The sequence below is a fragment of the Hoplias malabaricus genome, chromosome 2 (assembly GCF_029633855.1).
Source record: "Hoplias malabaricus isolate fHopMal1 chromosome 2, fHopMal1.hap1, whole genome shotgun sequence".
Classification (NCBI taxonomy): Eukaryota; Metazoa; Chordata; class Actinopteri; order Characiformes; family Erythrinidae; genus Hoplias; species Hoplias malabaricus.
Genome location: NC_089801.1, coordinates 74,793,156 through 74,809,668, shown reverse-complemented (window position 1 = coordinate 74,809,668; position 16,513 = coordinate 74,793,156). Strand labels below are relative to the sequence as shown.

Genomic DNA, 16,513 nt, shown 5'->3' with positions numbered 1-16,513 from the left:
TAAATTCATTTGCAAAGTGCTTTTTAAAATCTGTTTTGAAAAGTGCCATAAGTTCATTATTATAATTATGATTATTATCATTGTTGTTGTTATTGTTATTATATAGCATTAAACTAAATAATAAATGGACAGTAAATCATTATGGGCTGGTAATAGTTGTAGATTATGAGCCAAATCAGCTGTACCTGGCTCAGAAACACAGGTCCCTGTATAGGCAAGAGGCTGATGAACTGTCTGTCATAATTGCTTTTCTGGCGCTGCTAAAACCTAGCTCAGACATATAAGGTGGTAACAGGTTTTCGGAGATCATTAAGTCTTTTTGCGAATGATGATGACTGATTAATTAGCCAATTTAATACAGTTTACTGCTGCAGCCACATATTGTAACTCAACTAACATGCATTTGTTTGTAATGCCATGACTGAGGCCATCAAACAACACATTTTCCCTCGCCTTTACCTCCAGAATAATAACTTTTACAGCGCAGCCTCCAAAGCTTCTCATTTTTGTCTTTCAGTCCTCCATTGCCTCCACTATATTTCTTATGCAAAAATGAATGGAGGAGCCCATATTTAAATATTCAAGGGGTTATTTGCATTGACAATTTACAGGTAAATTGGCGTTACGGGGGCGGAACATATGGCTGGTTCACCTGTGCACATTTTGAAGAAGGTTGTGATTTATAAAGAGAAAAGAGTGTGCAGGTGTGCATACAAATGGTTTTATTAATATTGATATTTTCTGGCTTGTGTGTGCATGCAAACTTTCACTACAGAATCCATGCAGTGTTTTAGAAATTAGGCCCCATTTGCTAATCATGGTCTAAGACCATGTTTAAAGAAAAGTTGAAAACATACCGGAGTACAATATTCCACCATAGGGTACTGCATTTTGTGTCCCTTAGCCACTCTGCCAGAGAAGAAGCAGCTTTGGCAGATGTCATAGTTAAAGTGCTTTAAGCTTCTGTACCTGTAGAAAGGAATAAAATCCATATTGAGAAATTTGAAAATGTGAATGAAATAGCTATGTATTTAAAAATTCAATCAAGCATTACAGAACTCTGAATTGAGCAGCATGAATATAAAATAATATTATCAGCTTGATCTCATCTAGTAAAAAAAAAATATATATATATATATATATAAGAAATATATAAATAAATATATAAATATATAGAATTAAGCAATAATACAAAGACAAAGTGCTATAACATGAGATATTGGCACTGGTGTGCCACGTCTGTAGACACAAGGCCACTGGCCAAATGCTGAATATCTTTACAGATACAAATTAAAAGACAATGATTTAGCATAGTTGTCACATAATCCTATGTCATCCTGATCTGAAAAAGTGTGTGTTTGTGTAAAATAAAAGAAAATGTAAATTTTGATTTTTAAATGAAAAAATTGGACCAGCCAGGTGTTTTAATGTGGAGCACTGTATCACAAAATGAGCTCTATGTTACAAAGGTTAAAAAGACTTTAAATATATTACATCATTTCACAGGTGCAAATTTGCAGAGTCTCCAAAGAGGAGACGGACACCAACATGAGATTAATATTTCCGATCCACATTTAAGCAGGTTCACACAGGCATGTTTGAACAATATGAAACTGACACAGAACTAATAACAAAGAAGCTCTTCTTGTGCTTGTTTCTTAAAAACACGTAATAGAAATTTCCATTAATTTTTTTTCCTCATAAAAGAAAGACAGGAATCTGAAATAAGAAGTTTCCCCTTTATTTTTTTAGAAAATGAAAATGCTTTGAGTAGGCCATTTCCATGTCCTCAAATTAAAACAAAAATCTGAAAAAATAACGTTTTTCCTGAGAGTGTATAGACACAACATATTCTATTTGTTATTTCTACTGTTTCTGTTTATAAACATTTTTTGTTTGGTTTATACTTATACAAAGATATCTCCATGAGATTTAAAATAAAGAATTAAGCTGTAAATAATATATCACCTTGTGTGCTTGTGTAGCTGAGTTAAATACATTTCATTGTGGTTACAAAATGACCAATAAAGAATATTGGACTGCAAAAGCAAGGCGATGGCTAAGGAATATTATTTGATAGTGATGATTTTTAAGCTTATATTAGTATCATGATATCTTGATGATTTTATTGGTGAGAATATCATTTTGGCAAATATCAAAATTGCATTGCCAAAATTCTACTCCCTCCAATGCTCTCACCAATACATTTGGCATTTGTAAGGCTTTACACCCCACACACTGCTAACCGGATAGAAAAATTGCACAGTTATTAAATAACCAAAAAAGCACATATGTTTTGACCACTGGTTTCATGGATAACCTGCACCACCCCAGCAAAAACATATTATAGGCTCAATAAAGGTGGTCAGAATGCAATTTGAAAAAGTCAGATTCAGTGCTGAAATAAGATCCAGAATTACAGGAATATCTTTATGGTTTGGGTATGTGGACCGTAAACTCCAGTAACTCACTGCTACTCCTCACTCTGACTGGATCACTGTATACTAAATGGTATATTTGTAGTGCATATATAAACTGCCATTTTAATCAGACTGGTGAGTGGGGTGTACACCTAAGTTTGAGTCAATAATGGGAAACCTAGCCCATGTTCAACAGGCAACAACACAGCTCAGCTGTTATATTCAGTTTGAAGACCCACAGGCTTGCAACAAAAAATTAGTCATTATTTGTAAATAATTGAAAATAAAGTTGTGAGATTTCTTCCTTTGTTAGGCAGTGTTTTCTGATAACTGTTGATCAGCTGACCTGCTGTCATTTTTCATTGTACATGTATTCTGTTTCAAGATCAGCGGCAACCCAGACTTCAATATTAAATTTGTCTGGTTTACTGGCCATGTAGTGAGTGCACTGTACTGAGTGCCACATACAGATTGTCATCCAGAGTTAAGTTCTCACTAGGTGTGGAAAAAGCAATATGCTTTTTCAAAAAATGCATTGAATATCTCAGAGAATGGCTGAGCTGTCAAATAATGTGGTGGTGAGGCATCAGATGGAAGGGTAAACGCTGGATAGACTTGCTAGACACAAACCTATAGTGAGAATTCGCTGGGAAAGCAACTCATCTCAACTTGGTGGTGAAATGTTGTGAATTTAAAAATCTGAATGTAAGTGAACTATCCAGCCTTCCCAGGAAAAATAAACTTCCATAGTGTGATTGAGTACAGTATTATTTGATTGTCTCACCCCGTCCCTATTTATGCCCTAAGCCCTTACTGTATGTGTGCACTTTTTATAATTTTGTATAAGTTTGAGTAGAAGGGGGCAGAAATTCAAGTATGCAAGGGGCTGAAGGGTAGAATTTGGAAACATTTCCCCTTGCGACATTTCAGCTGTGTATGTCACTATGGTTTAAACATCATTCACCAGAGTGTGTAGCCGAGCCGTGTTTGACATTACTGTGTTTTACTGAACAGAATAAACAGTAATGTTTTTAATGATGAAATAATTTATCATAATCTCTTATTCATGTGCTGAGGCATTTCTCTCACCCACAAGATTTTCTGTTCTGTGTTTTACAAAGCTGTTAGTCACCTCTATTCCTATAACTCACACCAATACACTAGTCTCTTCTGCACTGCTTTTTCTGTTCAATATTACAAAAACACATGAAATATATAGTCTCATTAAAGCCAGAACACCAGAGAAAATGGCTGTTGTTTGTATGCAGTTGAACTTGTCTGTAAGTTTTTATTCACTGTTTGAAATACCACAAAATCTCATTTGGTACTCGAGTTGTTAAGTTTAGATCTGTGACTACTTTCATGCAGTTTGCGCGCACCTGAATTTAGAGTCAGATACATCTACTGCAAAAATAAGTCAATATCACCCACCTATGCAGCTGGGGCTTTGTAAATTCATTAGATGGGTTTCAAGCATTCAAACAGACTGGAGAGCTGTTTATATACATGTGTATATGTGTGTGTGTGTGTGTATATATATATTTATAAAAAAAGTGTGTGTGTGTGTGTATATATATATATATATATATATATATATATATATATATATATATATATATATATATATATATACACACACACACACACACACTTTTTTTATTTATTGTTATTAGTGCATTTTTTGATAGACACAACTAATATAAATCCTATATATTTTTCTTACAATGATTCTTTATTTTAATTAAGCAATTTACAGCCCTATTACACAGCAATGTAAGTATAATTACATTTAAATTACTTATTTTGTACGTCATTTCGAATTAATAATTCATTGGACATGTGTTGTATGAATAAATACCCAATAATACAGGTTTTATTCACTTTGAAAAATGAAGAAAAACATTAAAATAAATTCCTTTATGATGACATTTCTTGGAATGTCCAAAATTTTAAGTTCATCTGTGAAATACATCTGTTCAATTACTCACTCTACCTGTAACAGTATTATCACTAATATTTTATTTCAAATGTAGGTACCTGAACCCAATAATGGGGCATTCCTTGCAGATGTTGCATTTGGCCTGATGCTTGGCTGTCTCTGCTGCTGCCACACGGTGAAGTACTGGGAGCCAGACCATGGATTGAGGCTCCAAACGCATCCAGTCCAGGAAGACTGAAGCTTCTAGTTCTGGTTTGTTATTTGCCTTAAGGTAGAAAAAGAAAAAAAGAGAGAGAACAAAGATTTTTGTGAGGATGTTGTAAAAAGGGAATGTTTCTGCATCTCCTTGCATTAAACATCTTAGTGTTTGAAGTGTTTAAACTAATTCGGTAACAAAATTTGCTCTTATTTTGTGACTAAATTACTTTAAAGTGTAAAAAAAACTTCATGTGAGTTTAAGCAAGTGTTTTTGTTGTTGTATGTTAACTGTATTCAATAAACAATTTTTTTTAAGACTTTAATATCCCTCATTATTATTAAAAAGAATAGTGGAAAGATAATGGAATAAGATAATAAATATGGGATTTAAAGTTCTGAAGATGTGGGGCTATTAGTCTGACCTAGTATGTGACAGATTTTTGGGACCCAGGTCAAACCATGGGAATTTTGGTGGGCACAGACCAAATTTGAGCAGTTTGTAATATTGGTGAAATCTATACAGACACACTTCAATGAATTCCTATGGGAGTGTTCTGTAAAAAATTAAAAAAAAAAAATGAATGTAAAGCTGTTAAAACATCATCTCCGGTCAACAGTAAAAAGTCATAGCACACCTCTCACTGCAGAGGGTAAGTTGAAGATTTTGTGTAATTTGTGTGTTTAATCTGTATTAATTGCAAAAAACTGGAGAATAACTAAATTAACACTACATGAAGGAAATACATAGTGCTTGAAAAGAGCTGAAAGGGTGTATGTGTACCCACATGCATGCACATGATTGTGTGTGAGTTTGTGCCAAAACAAGCTGACATCTCTCTGTTGGGAATGCATGTATTCTTAAACATTTTTAAGTGTATCCAGTGCATCTGCATTTTTATACAGAAAAAATATAATCCCATTCCCTCTCATGCTTGTGTGCTCCGAAGCCCTAGCCCCTGGTCTGTTCATAATATAGAGCTGTCGATTTCCTTATTTATATGTTAAAACCTGTGTATATGCATATATATGTGTGTGTGTGTACACACAGTTGTGTGGCAGGTGTGTTTGAGAATATATGGGAGGATCAAAGGTGGGAGGAAGTGTGAACAATGAGACAGAAATAGGGCCATGCATATCTGCAGTGTCTGTGACACTGAGTAGGCTATCCATGGGTTGCAGCTAATGTCACTGTGTGGAGTATCCGCCAATAGGGTACCTAACTTAATCCTCACACACCTTAACTTTTGCTACACTGCAGCTTGTAAACATCTTTTACAGATCACTTTCAGTCAAGAAGTACATCATTACATTTTAAGCCAAACTAGAGAAATTATTTAGGCAGACTGTCATAAAATAGGCAGACTGTCATCATTTTATTTGCAAAAAAAAAAAAATCCTCCTCCAAACACCAGTTAAACTCCAAGCGCACAGGGCAGTTTTTTGGCAGGATATTTACTGAAATGAAAATGCAAATACATTTTTGCAATTCCTTTATCTAAACGTGTGCAAATATCTTGACAAAATAAAAAAAAAACTAATTTGCAAATTCAATTTGTGGCGCAGCAGGTAGTGTTGCAGTTTCAGAGCTCCAGGAGCCTGGAGGTCATGGGTTCAATTCACGCTCCGGGTGACTGTCTGTGAGGAGTGTGGTGTGTTCTCCCTGTGTCTGTGTGGGTTTCCTCCGGGTGCTCCGGTTTCCTCCCATGGTCCAAAAAAACACATGTTGGTAGGTGGATTGGTGACTCAAAAGTGTCTGTAGGTGTGAGTGTGTGAGAGAACGTGTGTGTGTTGCTCAGTGAAGCTGTGAAGGAGTGGTGCACCCTCCAGGGTGTGTTCCTGCTTTGCGCCCAGTTATTCCGGGTAGGCTCTGTACCCACCTCGTCCCTGAACTGGATAAATGAATAAATAAATTTCAATTTTTCATGGGACATTCAACTGACAAAAATAACATTAAAATTAAAAAAGGTTTTGTAATTTCATTTTGAAAACTATGCTGGTATTTCATGGTCAAATCTAAAATGAAATAGCTAAATGAGAAAAGAAAATACAAACAACTCTGGCTTTTAACTGCATAATAAATTTCAAAATTAAAATTAAAATGAAATATGAATTTAGCTTTTCATTTTTGGCTGCAGCATGTAACAGATGGAGCAAAATTAAAATAAAAAATGGATACATTAAAGTAAAAAACTCCCTGTAGGTAGGTACGGAGCCTACCCGGAATAACTTGGTGCAAAGCAAGAACACACCCTGGAGAGGGGCACCACTCCTTCACAGCTTCACTGAGCAACACACACACGTTCACTCACACACTCACCTACGGACACTTGGGAGTCACCAATCCACCAACCAACATGTCTCTTTCATTTTCCCCTTTGGGTTTTAATTTTCTACTTTTTATTTTTATTTCCAGATGGAACAACATAGAAATATATGTTGATTATCAGCAGGGGTTACCCTCCCTGTTTCTTGTGTGTTGTTTTGACACTGAAAAAAAATCACTTGTGGAGCTACTGGGCAAAACTTCTGTGATAGTAGAATCCTGGGTCACAGTATGGGCTGTGAAAAGGCAGAGTGGAAAAAGAAATCTGTAATATGTGTCACTTTTGTTGAGATCTGGTTGTGCTGTGGTGTCTGACTCAAATAAATTTTAATTAGCATATAACTCAAGAAGTAAATAAGCATAAATGTATTCTTTTAACAGCCCAAACGCAGCACTAACAAATGAGACCAGTTTGGATCGATCTGACCACTAATGAGGGGCTGCCTTACATAACAGTTAATAAAATATAACGTCTAATTTCTCAAAAATTGTACCAGCACAAACAATAACTTTTGTGGCACAAATGCAGCACTAAATAATAAAACATTTTTATTCAAAATCTGATCACGAGGGGTGCAAATTGGAGCTTAATGGGTACTACATGACATCACAAGAATAAATAGCTTATAACTCACAAAGCAAATGACTTCTAACAAATGAGACCAGTTTGCAGCAATTTAGCCAGAGCAAGAGCAAAAACGTTTCTTTTAACAGCATAACAAGCACAAACGCAGCACTAACAGAAGGAAACCTTTTTATTCCGTTTCTGATTATTTGAGTGGCCAGCTTCACAAAGGTCACAGGAGTTCATGTGAAGTCTCTGCTTTTATTAGGATCCTTTCTGTTGAGAAAGCTGTTAAACTGTCCAGATAGTCTAATACGGGTATTATCTTGCCATATTCTTTTGAGTTTTTTATCCTAAATAATATAACTGACATTGTGTGTGGTTATTTTTAAAGAAAAACTCAGGTGAGTTTAGATACTTTGCCATAGTAAACATATGGAGGCAGGCAGAGCTACACATCATACTAACAACAGCAATAAAAGGTGTTAGAACTATGTTGACCTCACTTTTGAGAGATTTTCTGTCTCACTTTCTGTCCATGTTTTCTACATTCACTCTATGTGTGACTGTCTGAGTGTGTGCGACTAGAATGATCCAACACCCAAATCATACTTGCTAAGAAACTACGCAGAGAAACAGGTGGACAGCAGTGTGTAATTGTAATTCTACTACAACGTGCTCCTGTATGGTCAGTAGAGCTCATAAAATGGACAATGACTGTATATGTAAGGTAGGTACTCCTAAGCCAAACATTTCACTGTATAAACCAGTTCATATTTTACCTAATTTATTATTATTATTTTTTTAAGTTTTGCAGTTTCATCAACATGTCAATATTTCCATATGAAGGACATATCAAAGACAACATGTTTTATGACTGACTTACAAACTGAAAGCAGCTGCGTACACTAGGTTCAATGTTGCTTCCTCCAAATGAAGCCACTTCTCCTAGTTGCCTGGGGATCTGGATTGAGTCGTGTAGCATAAGGCCAAGACGGCGCTGGTCACAGAAACCTGTGGCACTGGCAACCTGTCTAAACAGAACTAACATAGATATAAGAGTTACGTATTAACTGTATATGTCATTTAAACGAGACAACTTTACATATATCATTTACTGTAAAAAAAAAAAAATATATATATATATTATATAATAAATAAATAAAGTCCATCACTTGCATAATACAACATCTAAACACAGCAACTGTCCTTCACAAAATGTGAAAACTTGATGAATAGAAATACAATATTTTTACATTGATTTCCACTGTAAAGTTACTTTTTTGGAGATACAGATTTTTTGGAGATCCTTTGGACAGCAAATTTCAACACTATGAAACCAAGAATTTTTATTTGAGGACTTTGCAAATTACTACTAGCTTTTTGTAAACTAAGTTAATACAGACACCAGTTAATTTTTAGACACCACTAATTTTTCTTACTTAAACATTTACCAAATTGGTGCGCAAATTTGAATATATTGTGGGTTTCCAAGAAACAACACGGGGAGAATATTATACATACATCTACATAAATTATTAGTTTAGGGGAGCTGAAAGCTCCAGTGCTTTTTATTTTTGTTTTTAAACTTTATGACATGGCCTCTTAATTTACTGTTAGTTATACTTACTGTTAACTTACTTTTAGTAAGGGAGGTGCAGAGGCAGAAGCATATGCTGAGGTGGGAATTTATTTTACATGAAATAAACACTAGGGAACACAAGAATTTTCACACACCTTACAACATGCCAATTAGCCACAAACAAAAGAACAAAAAAGAGCGTATAAAGAAGACACAAAAGGAAACAAGTGTGAAAACTTCCACATGACACACTTGGGTCTCATAGGTGTATGGAGTAGCTAGTGAAGAAAGACACTTGGCAAGGAAAACAGAATTGATAATGTGATAACAGACTGGGACACAAACCAAGACAAGAAACAGCAAGACAAAGATATGCCATGCTTTCATTCATCAGCTTTAACATTATAACCACATGCCTAATATTGTGCATTACAGTGTTGTGTTATGGCACCTTGCACTAACTTGCTGCATAATGTGGCACATATGTTCAGTCAGATTGTGACCTGGGGAATTACGAGGCCAAGTCAAGGTCAAGCAAGGATGTAGTGTATTCCATCAGAACATGGCATAACATTGCCACAGTTGGCTTGGCTTCTTCCTATATTTCCCCACACTAACACCCTGTCATCCACGTGATGTCAAAGAAAAACGCGATTCATTTAACAAAGCCACCTTGCATTGCTCCATGGCCTAGTTCTGATGTGTAGAAACCCAATGTAGCCCACATAACTTTTACAAAAAAATCATATTACAGTATGTCTTCTGTGAGATGAGATTTGCCGAGCTAAGCCTGTGCATCACCAAGCCTTGAGGGCCCATGTCCCTGCCACCGATTCACTGGATGGTCTTCCTTGGACTGTTTTGGAAACGTATGACCCAGTTGTCTACTCAATACACTTTGACCATTGTCAAAGTTGCTCAAATCCTAAAGTTTCCCTGCTTCCAACTTATAAAATTAAAGGACTGTTCCCTTGCTACCTAATATACCTCTCCCCTTGGCAGGAGCCATTGAATAGCAATGTTATTCTCTTCCCACCTATTGATTTTAAAAGTTGTAGCTGACTGGTGTACAGAAGAAACTGGTCTTCACCCTCAAATAATCAATTAGAATGCTAAATCTTGGACAGAATTAGGTTTTCCAAAAAGGGCAATGGCTAAATGAGTCTAATATTATGCATTTAGGGCAGCCTTGACAAAGTCCTGAACTGACCTTATACAAATTCTGACAAGAAGACTACTCAAATACTACCAGAATTCTGCATGAAGCTAATTATCTAATGCCTTTGACTGGTGAAAAGTGCTATAGGTAATTTATTCTAATTTTAGTTATAGTTTTTTTTTCTTGAAACCCAGAATATGTATAAATTTGTGCAGAACCTTTTTTAATAAGTGTATTTGGTGTCCAGTCCTTGTTCCACAAAAAAGAACAGCTGTAGAGAACATTTAAAGCTCAGTCTTGCCATGATATTAGACTATTGTTAGCACTCTTTGTAAAACATTGACCAAAACAAAGTGGCAGTAGCATTTCTTGACTTTTCATGAACTTGATATTTCAATAATCATTCCAGATATACTCCAGATTTTCAAAGATGTATGTGGTTGTTAATAAAGCTGCACATAACCATGGGAAACTGCTGTGCATAAAACCACAAAATTTGCTAAATTTATTTTACTAGTTTGATTATTTAATTATTTTTCATTTCTATGCAATCATAAAATGTTATTAAATTTAACAAGAAATGTAAAGTAAATCATATAAAATAAATTTACATCTGTACTTATCCTCTAGATGAGCTTTGCAGAGTGAGATTATTCCAGTTTTGAAAGACAGGGTTCGAATCTTCCCAGTCCTACCTCTGTGGGTGAAAGAAAAAGTAAATAAACAAATTATTTCAATTATTCACTGTATCAGTAAAGCACATTAATAAATATTCTAATGTAAATGCATAAGAATTATTAAGTAAAAGCATTATTCAGTAATGCTGTTAGATAAACAAGGATTGATTACCATTTGTAATAATTTGTTGTTCATGAAGCCTGTTCGTAAATCTACAGAGAAAAGTTATCAGAGTCTTGCCGTTTTAAACAAAACCAATGTTTAAAAACTGTAAACTTGAGGTAGAACTGTCGTCACAACAGCTAAATGTATATTAATGCATCTTTGGTTAAAAGTAAGATATTGTTGTTGTCCAAATAAAAACTAGTAATTTTAACTTTCAGTAGAAGTCAATGTAAAAGATTTTATTCCAAGCAGTTTCCGAGCATTATGACACACATTGTGAAGGACAGCAGCCATGTTCAAATGATGTAGTAAACTAATAATGAAGGAATGGACTGTAGAAAAAAATAAGACAATTTTAAAATAAGCCATTAGCATTATATTTTGTAACATAATATAATTAGCTAATACTTTTTGTAATAAGATGGTTTTAAAATTCCATAAACAAGATAACTTAAATTTTCAAATAAAAGAATAAAAGTTAAATTTTACACAAAACCACAGAATTTACAACTCTTTTAGAAATGCAGCTTCTTATAGTCTGCATGCTCTAGTCTGAGTTTAATTTAAAAATAAAAAATAAAAAATAAACATGGAGAAAATCTCTCAGCTAATGTGAAAGAGGGGGAGAAAATAAAAAATAAATAAATAAACAATGACAAAATAGCTTCGGCTGAGTGTTTAGAAAGTCTATTTATGTGACATGTTTTACTGTTTGGGGCTGTTTGTAATTTAGCTGCATGCTGCAGAGTAAAATAACGAATTGACCCGCACCACTTGTGCCAATGCCCAGGCTGCCGAGTAAAATAAAGGATCGACCCGCGCCGCTTGGGCCGAAACCCCGGCTGTAGAGTAAAATAACGAATCAGCCCGCACCACTTGTTTCAACACCCTGGCTGCCGAATAAAATGCAGAATTGCCCCGTGTTGCCTGTGCCTGTTTAGAATTATAAAAGTATAGAATTATAATCATACACAGGATAAGATGTAAAATATCCTATGCCAATCCATTAGAGCTTCACTAAGGGCCCACCACACACTCTTCCTACTTGCAGCCACAAAATTTCTGTTGCTTGAATTCTATCCCTCATCACTAAGGTTGCTGTGGCCGTTTATGATCTGATCAGCAACATCTAGCAACTTTTAGTAAGGCCACACACACACACACACACACACACCAGAGAGAAAGAGATTAGTTAGTCTAGATTAATTGCTTTTAGAAACAGTTTATTTTAGAGTGAGTTTATTTATTTTTCTTTGTATTTTGGATTTATTGATTGATTTCTCTGCCTCTCATTGGTGAAAACTTCTCTTTATTTATGCTACTATGCAGAGTCCACCAGTTTTGGCTGGGCTCTAGCATTTTGCACTTCTGTATCTATGCTTGATAAACGCAATCCATGAAACCGAAATATAAACAGGACACATAAATTCCAATCTTTTATGAAAGTAACAAATTAAAATACTTACGTATCATAAACATTCAGTAACCAGTTCAGACACATGTCCACACACAGAGGTACATTCACAAGGCTGCTGTGCTGCTGTTCCAATCGATCATAGATGCTGGTCAGACAGTTGATCATCTGCATGATGTCTATGAACTGCTCGTTCTGTTTCAAGTTGTGGTGTTCAAAGGCCTCACAGGCTGCTGACATCCCCAGTAGATCCACTGCACAAAGAGAGTAAAGCTCAACACAAAAAAAATAAAGTCTTTTCTTAGACTGATAAGACAGAGACATAAAACTACAATAGCAGAACATATCATCATAAGCCCAGCATGTGCTTCCCGCAATGAGCATAATCCTTGTTCTCCCATGAGAGCAAGTAACATAACCATTTGGCTAAATGACTAATTACAAAGCACACACAGAGCTCAACTACAACCTTCAGTAATGCTGTAAAAGTGATAATTATTCTTAGTTGCATAAATGTGTTTTCAATTTGTGAAGTTTAATTGATTACTTCCACCACAATCTGTATCACAATGATCTGTTTAAGGAAATAAATATACGTTTATCAAAAAGAGCACCCACCCCCCACTTTGAAAGACCTTCCTAGTGCCTAGACTCCTAGTTCCTGGATGTATGTACAAAATACTGCTTCCCTATGGTGCATAAATTGATTTATTCAGAGACAACAAAAAGATTGGATGAGAATGTACTACACAGAAAAATGCAAATGCCAATGGACACCAAATAAAGCAGTTTACCATTTGATACAACCACACAACAAAGAAATCTTGAGATGCTCTTAATTTCTGCCTTTGTTATTTTCCGCAGCAAGTTGCTGTGTATACAGAATCAACATTTACCAGCTTATGACGTAAAATCATATGAAAATTTAGTCTAGTTAAAAAGATTAATGTGATGGGCTATTATCTGAGGAAAAACAACGTCTTAATTTATTTGATTTAAACCAACAGTATAACATGCCTATGATATGCTTTGGACAAAACCCCACAAGTACCAAACAAAACAGCACCATTATTTCACCTTGTCTAAACAGCACTGTTCAGAATGACTAATTTGAACTCATTTTAATGTACTTGATTATATAAGCCCAGCGAGGTCAGAATGACTTGCTTCATCTAATGTTTTTTGGCTTAGAAAATATACAAAAAATTCCATCCAGCTCATAATTTAAACTTTCCACAAGAAATATGTTTAAATATAATGGTGGAACTTTATCTTACACTTATTTAAAACATGAGTACCAGTATTGTTTTAAGGGAAGAATGCTTTGGAAAAGCTTTTCAATATGTGATTTTAATGTGGCTTTGATCTATGAAATAAAAGTGGCTTGACAACTAACTAACTGTGTACATAATTTTCCAGTGAATGATTTTATTTCATTATAATGATATTATAAAACATGAGCACAGCTAACAGCAGCAGTAAAAAAGTGTGTATGTATCCAAAAAGTACTGTGTTCATAACAGCTTAAGAGCCTAACTGGGTGTTTTAATTTCTTTATACCTATGTGTATTTTGTTGATTATTTCTCATTGGTTGCACGACACTTGCACATGTGAATTTTCCGGCATCGTCACCAAGGGGAGCAGCTGTTAAATGAAGCAAGTTCCTTCTTAGTCTGCTTTGTCATTTATGAAATGTGAGTCAAGTTTGTTAATTCATGTTAGTACCTTACTGAAAAGGACACTCTGTTAGTCAATGTTTACAAGCATTACTGCTTCATTGTGAGTGTGTGTTCAGTCCATGACATAAACGAGAAATATCACACAGATATGAACATGTAAAACATACAGGAAATAAACCCAACCCAACAAGTACACAACCAAGGGGAAAGTAAAACTAAACATACAAGAGGAGCCCTTGACTGAACACACTCGTCAAACAGCCAATGTCTTCTCTAAATATCATTGAGTCAATTACAGGGATTGACTGCTAGGCGTGTCAGTACTATTTATATAAAATGCTATGATAATGCTGTATCGGAGTCGGATTCTGAAATTAGAAACGCACCTGCTTTCATTGCATTTTAGCTTCTGTTTCACTCATATTGGCATATTCTCTGTTAGCTTTTTTAGCTTTCTCTGAATTTGTTTCACAGACCACACACAGCTCTTTATTACTCCTCATGCCCATAACTTAATAAATCCTTGAACTAACTCTGGCCTCAAGTGGTGTTCTGGCCGACACACTGGAATGAACACAGGACAAAATATGCATCAGTGATAACACTCCTAAGTTACACAGTGGTCTCTACAACATTGATGTTCCTTCAAGCCAGATTCTCCTGTTTTTGAAGATGGATACTGTTCAAGAGTACGAGGCTTAGGGTGGGCAGCCTAAGAGATGTATTCGTCCTCCATCCCGTAATGATGATTATGAAGTACAGTTTCACAGTTATTGTTGTCCCTGCCATGGATATGTGGAGGTATGGGTCCATAACGATGCCTCTCACATCTCCATATTGTTGCCCACCACATCTGCAGCTCCCACAAATACATAAGGGCTACACAGTCACAAATGTGACATCTGATCCACAGAGTATGCCAGGCCACCAGATGAGCAACTGTTACCTGATTACTTCAAGCCTTTTTCCTTGGTCCATTACTGACAGCCAGTCAGTCACATCAGAGTAGAATTAGTATCTCGGACTTGGCAAAGCTTATATCAGAGACCACAGTCCCAGGGGTGTCACCTTGTGGAAAGTACTGTGCCACCGGGACTCCTTACGCTCCTCCAGTGATGTTGAATAAGACAGAATCCTTTACACTTTATTGGGGCCTGTTCATCAGCAGTTCTCAGATTGGGCAGCCACTAGTTAAAATCACAGTTACTACACCCCAACAACTAGTCATGACATCCCGGACAGTTCCTTCATAGTAATGCCACCCCTACAGACACAACTTACAGAGTTAATTGACCGACAATACCCAACTTTACTAGTTGAGATCCAAGATTGTGCTTAAAGATAGCCCTTGAGAAATTTTTTACCAGCTGCTGGGACTGAGCTATTTAAATACCAGGTCTTGGTGGGCAATTTTAAGTTAGACAAAGAATGCGGAAGTTGCACAGGTTGGCAGATGAGAAGAGCAAACCTACTACGGGTGACTACAGCAAAGCAAAGAAACTCCTCTTCAGCAGGGCCCAGTTAAGAGTTTTACCAAAGAATTATGCCTCTTGAAAACTAGGAAACCTGTCGTCAAAAGTAGTAGACTTGTAAATTTATCACCAGAGCTTGATGACACTGGAGAACTTATTGGCTTGGCTGGAAGATTTTGTAGAGCAGGATGTTTGTATTTGAATACCTTACAATTCATTGTCCTGACACCCCTTGGTACCCCTGAGGTAAATATCAGTTAATCACACAACTGAAATTAAATATTTGGATATTTCACTAGGACTTACAGCACAGTGCTTTCTGCAGCCTTCTTAGCTTCATCGCTGTCCTGTATGCTGAAAAACGTACATTGTTGAGATCCGCTGTAGAGCAAGACAACAAAAACACAAACAAAATATTCTATTATTACATTTATTCACTGAAGATGATGCTATGAAACATTACGTTTTTCTCTTTACTTTACACTTGTCACAGTACATGGTTTCAGAATTTCATGAACAATGTAACAAAAGACAAAAATAATAGGTTTTTATTTATTTGTTTATTTTTTAATTAGTTAAATTTATTGCATCTTGATTCATAAAACTAAGCTTAAACTTCAAATCACACCTAATAGCAGAACATTCTGCACGATTTTCTGAAAAAGATTATATTGTGCACTACCACACTACTACAATGTTTGACTGTTGGTATAGCGATCTTGTTGTAGAATGCTTCATTAGCTTTACACCAAAAAGTATCACCATTTATTTATTTATTTAATTATTTATACATGTACCTATCTATCAAATTTGAGATGAACCTCTATGTTTCACTTAAGCCCTTTAAGCATTAGAAAATCTTTGAAGGTACAAGAGTGTCCACATAGAAGTCAGTAAAGTAAAATGTTTCAAAACATT

The 16,513-nt window shown here is 35.6% G+C and overlaps 1 protein-coding gene across 7 annotated transcripts in view; it reads right to left on the bottom strand.

Moving 5' to 3' along the window:
* Positions 1-16,513, bottom strand: part of dmd (dystrophin) — a 163,759-nt gene that overhangs the window by 23,550 nt on the left and 123,696 nt on the right. For all 7 annotated transcript variants that reach the window (XR_010800422.1, XR_010800423.1, XM_066661558.1 and 4 more), the window contains 6 exons: positions 15,902-15,976; positions 12,496-12,697; positions 10,798-10,883; positions 8,332-8,489; positions 4,458-4,624; positions 858-969 (listed from right to left, as the gene is read on the bottom strand). Coding sequence is in view for 5 of the 7 variants with exons in the window: in XM_066661558.1 (XP_066517655.1) it covers positions 858-969; positions 4,458-4,624; positions 8,332-8,489; positions 10,798-10,883; positions 12,496-12,697; positions 15,902-15,976 (800 nt within the window). In the remaining 2 variants the exon portion in view is untranslated. The remainder of the gene's footprint in view (positions 1-857; positions 970-4,457; positions 4,625-8,331; positions 8,490-10,797; positions 10,884-12,495; positions 12,698-15,901; positions 15,977-16,513) is intronic.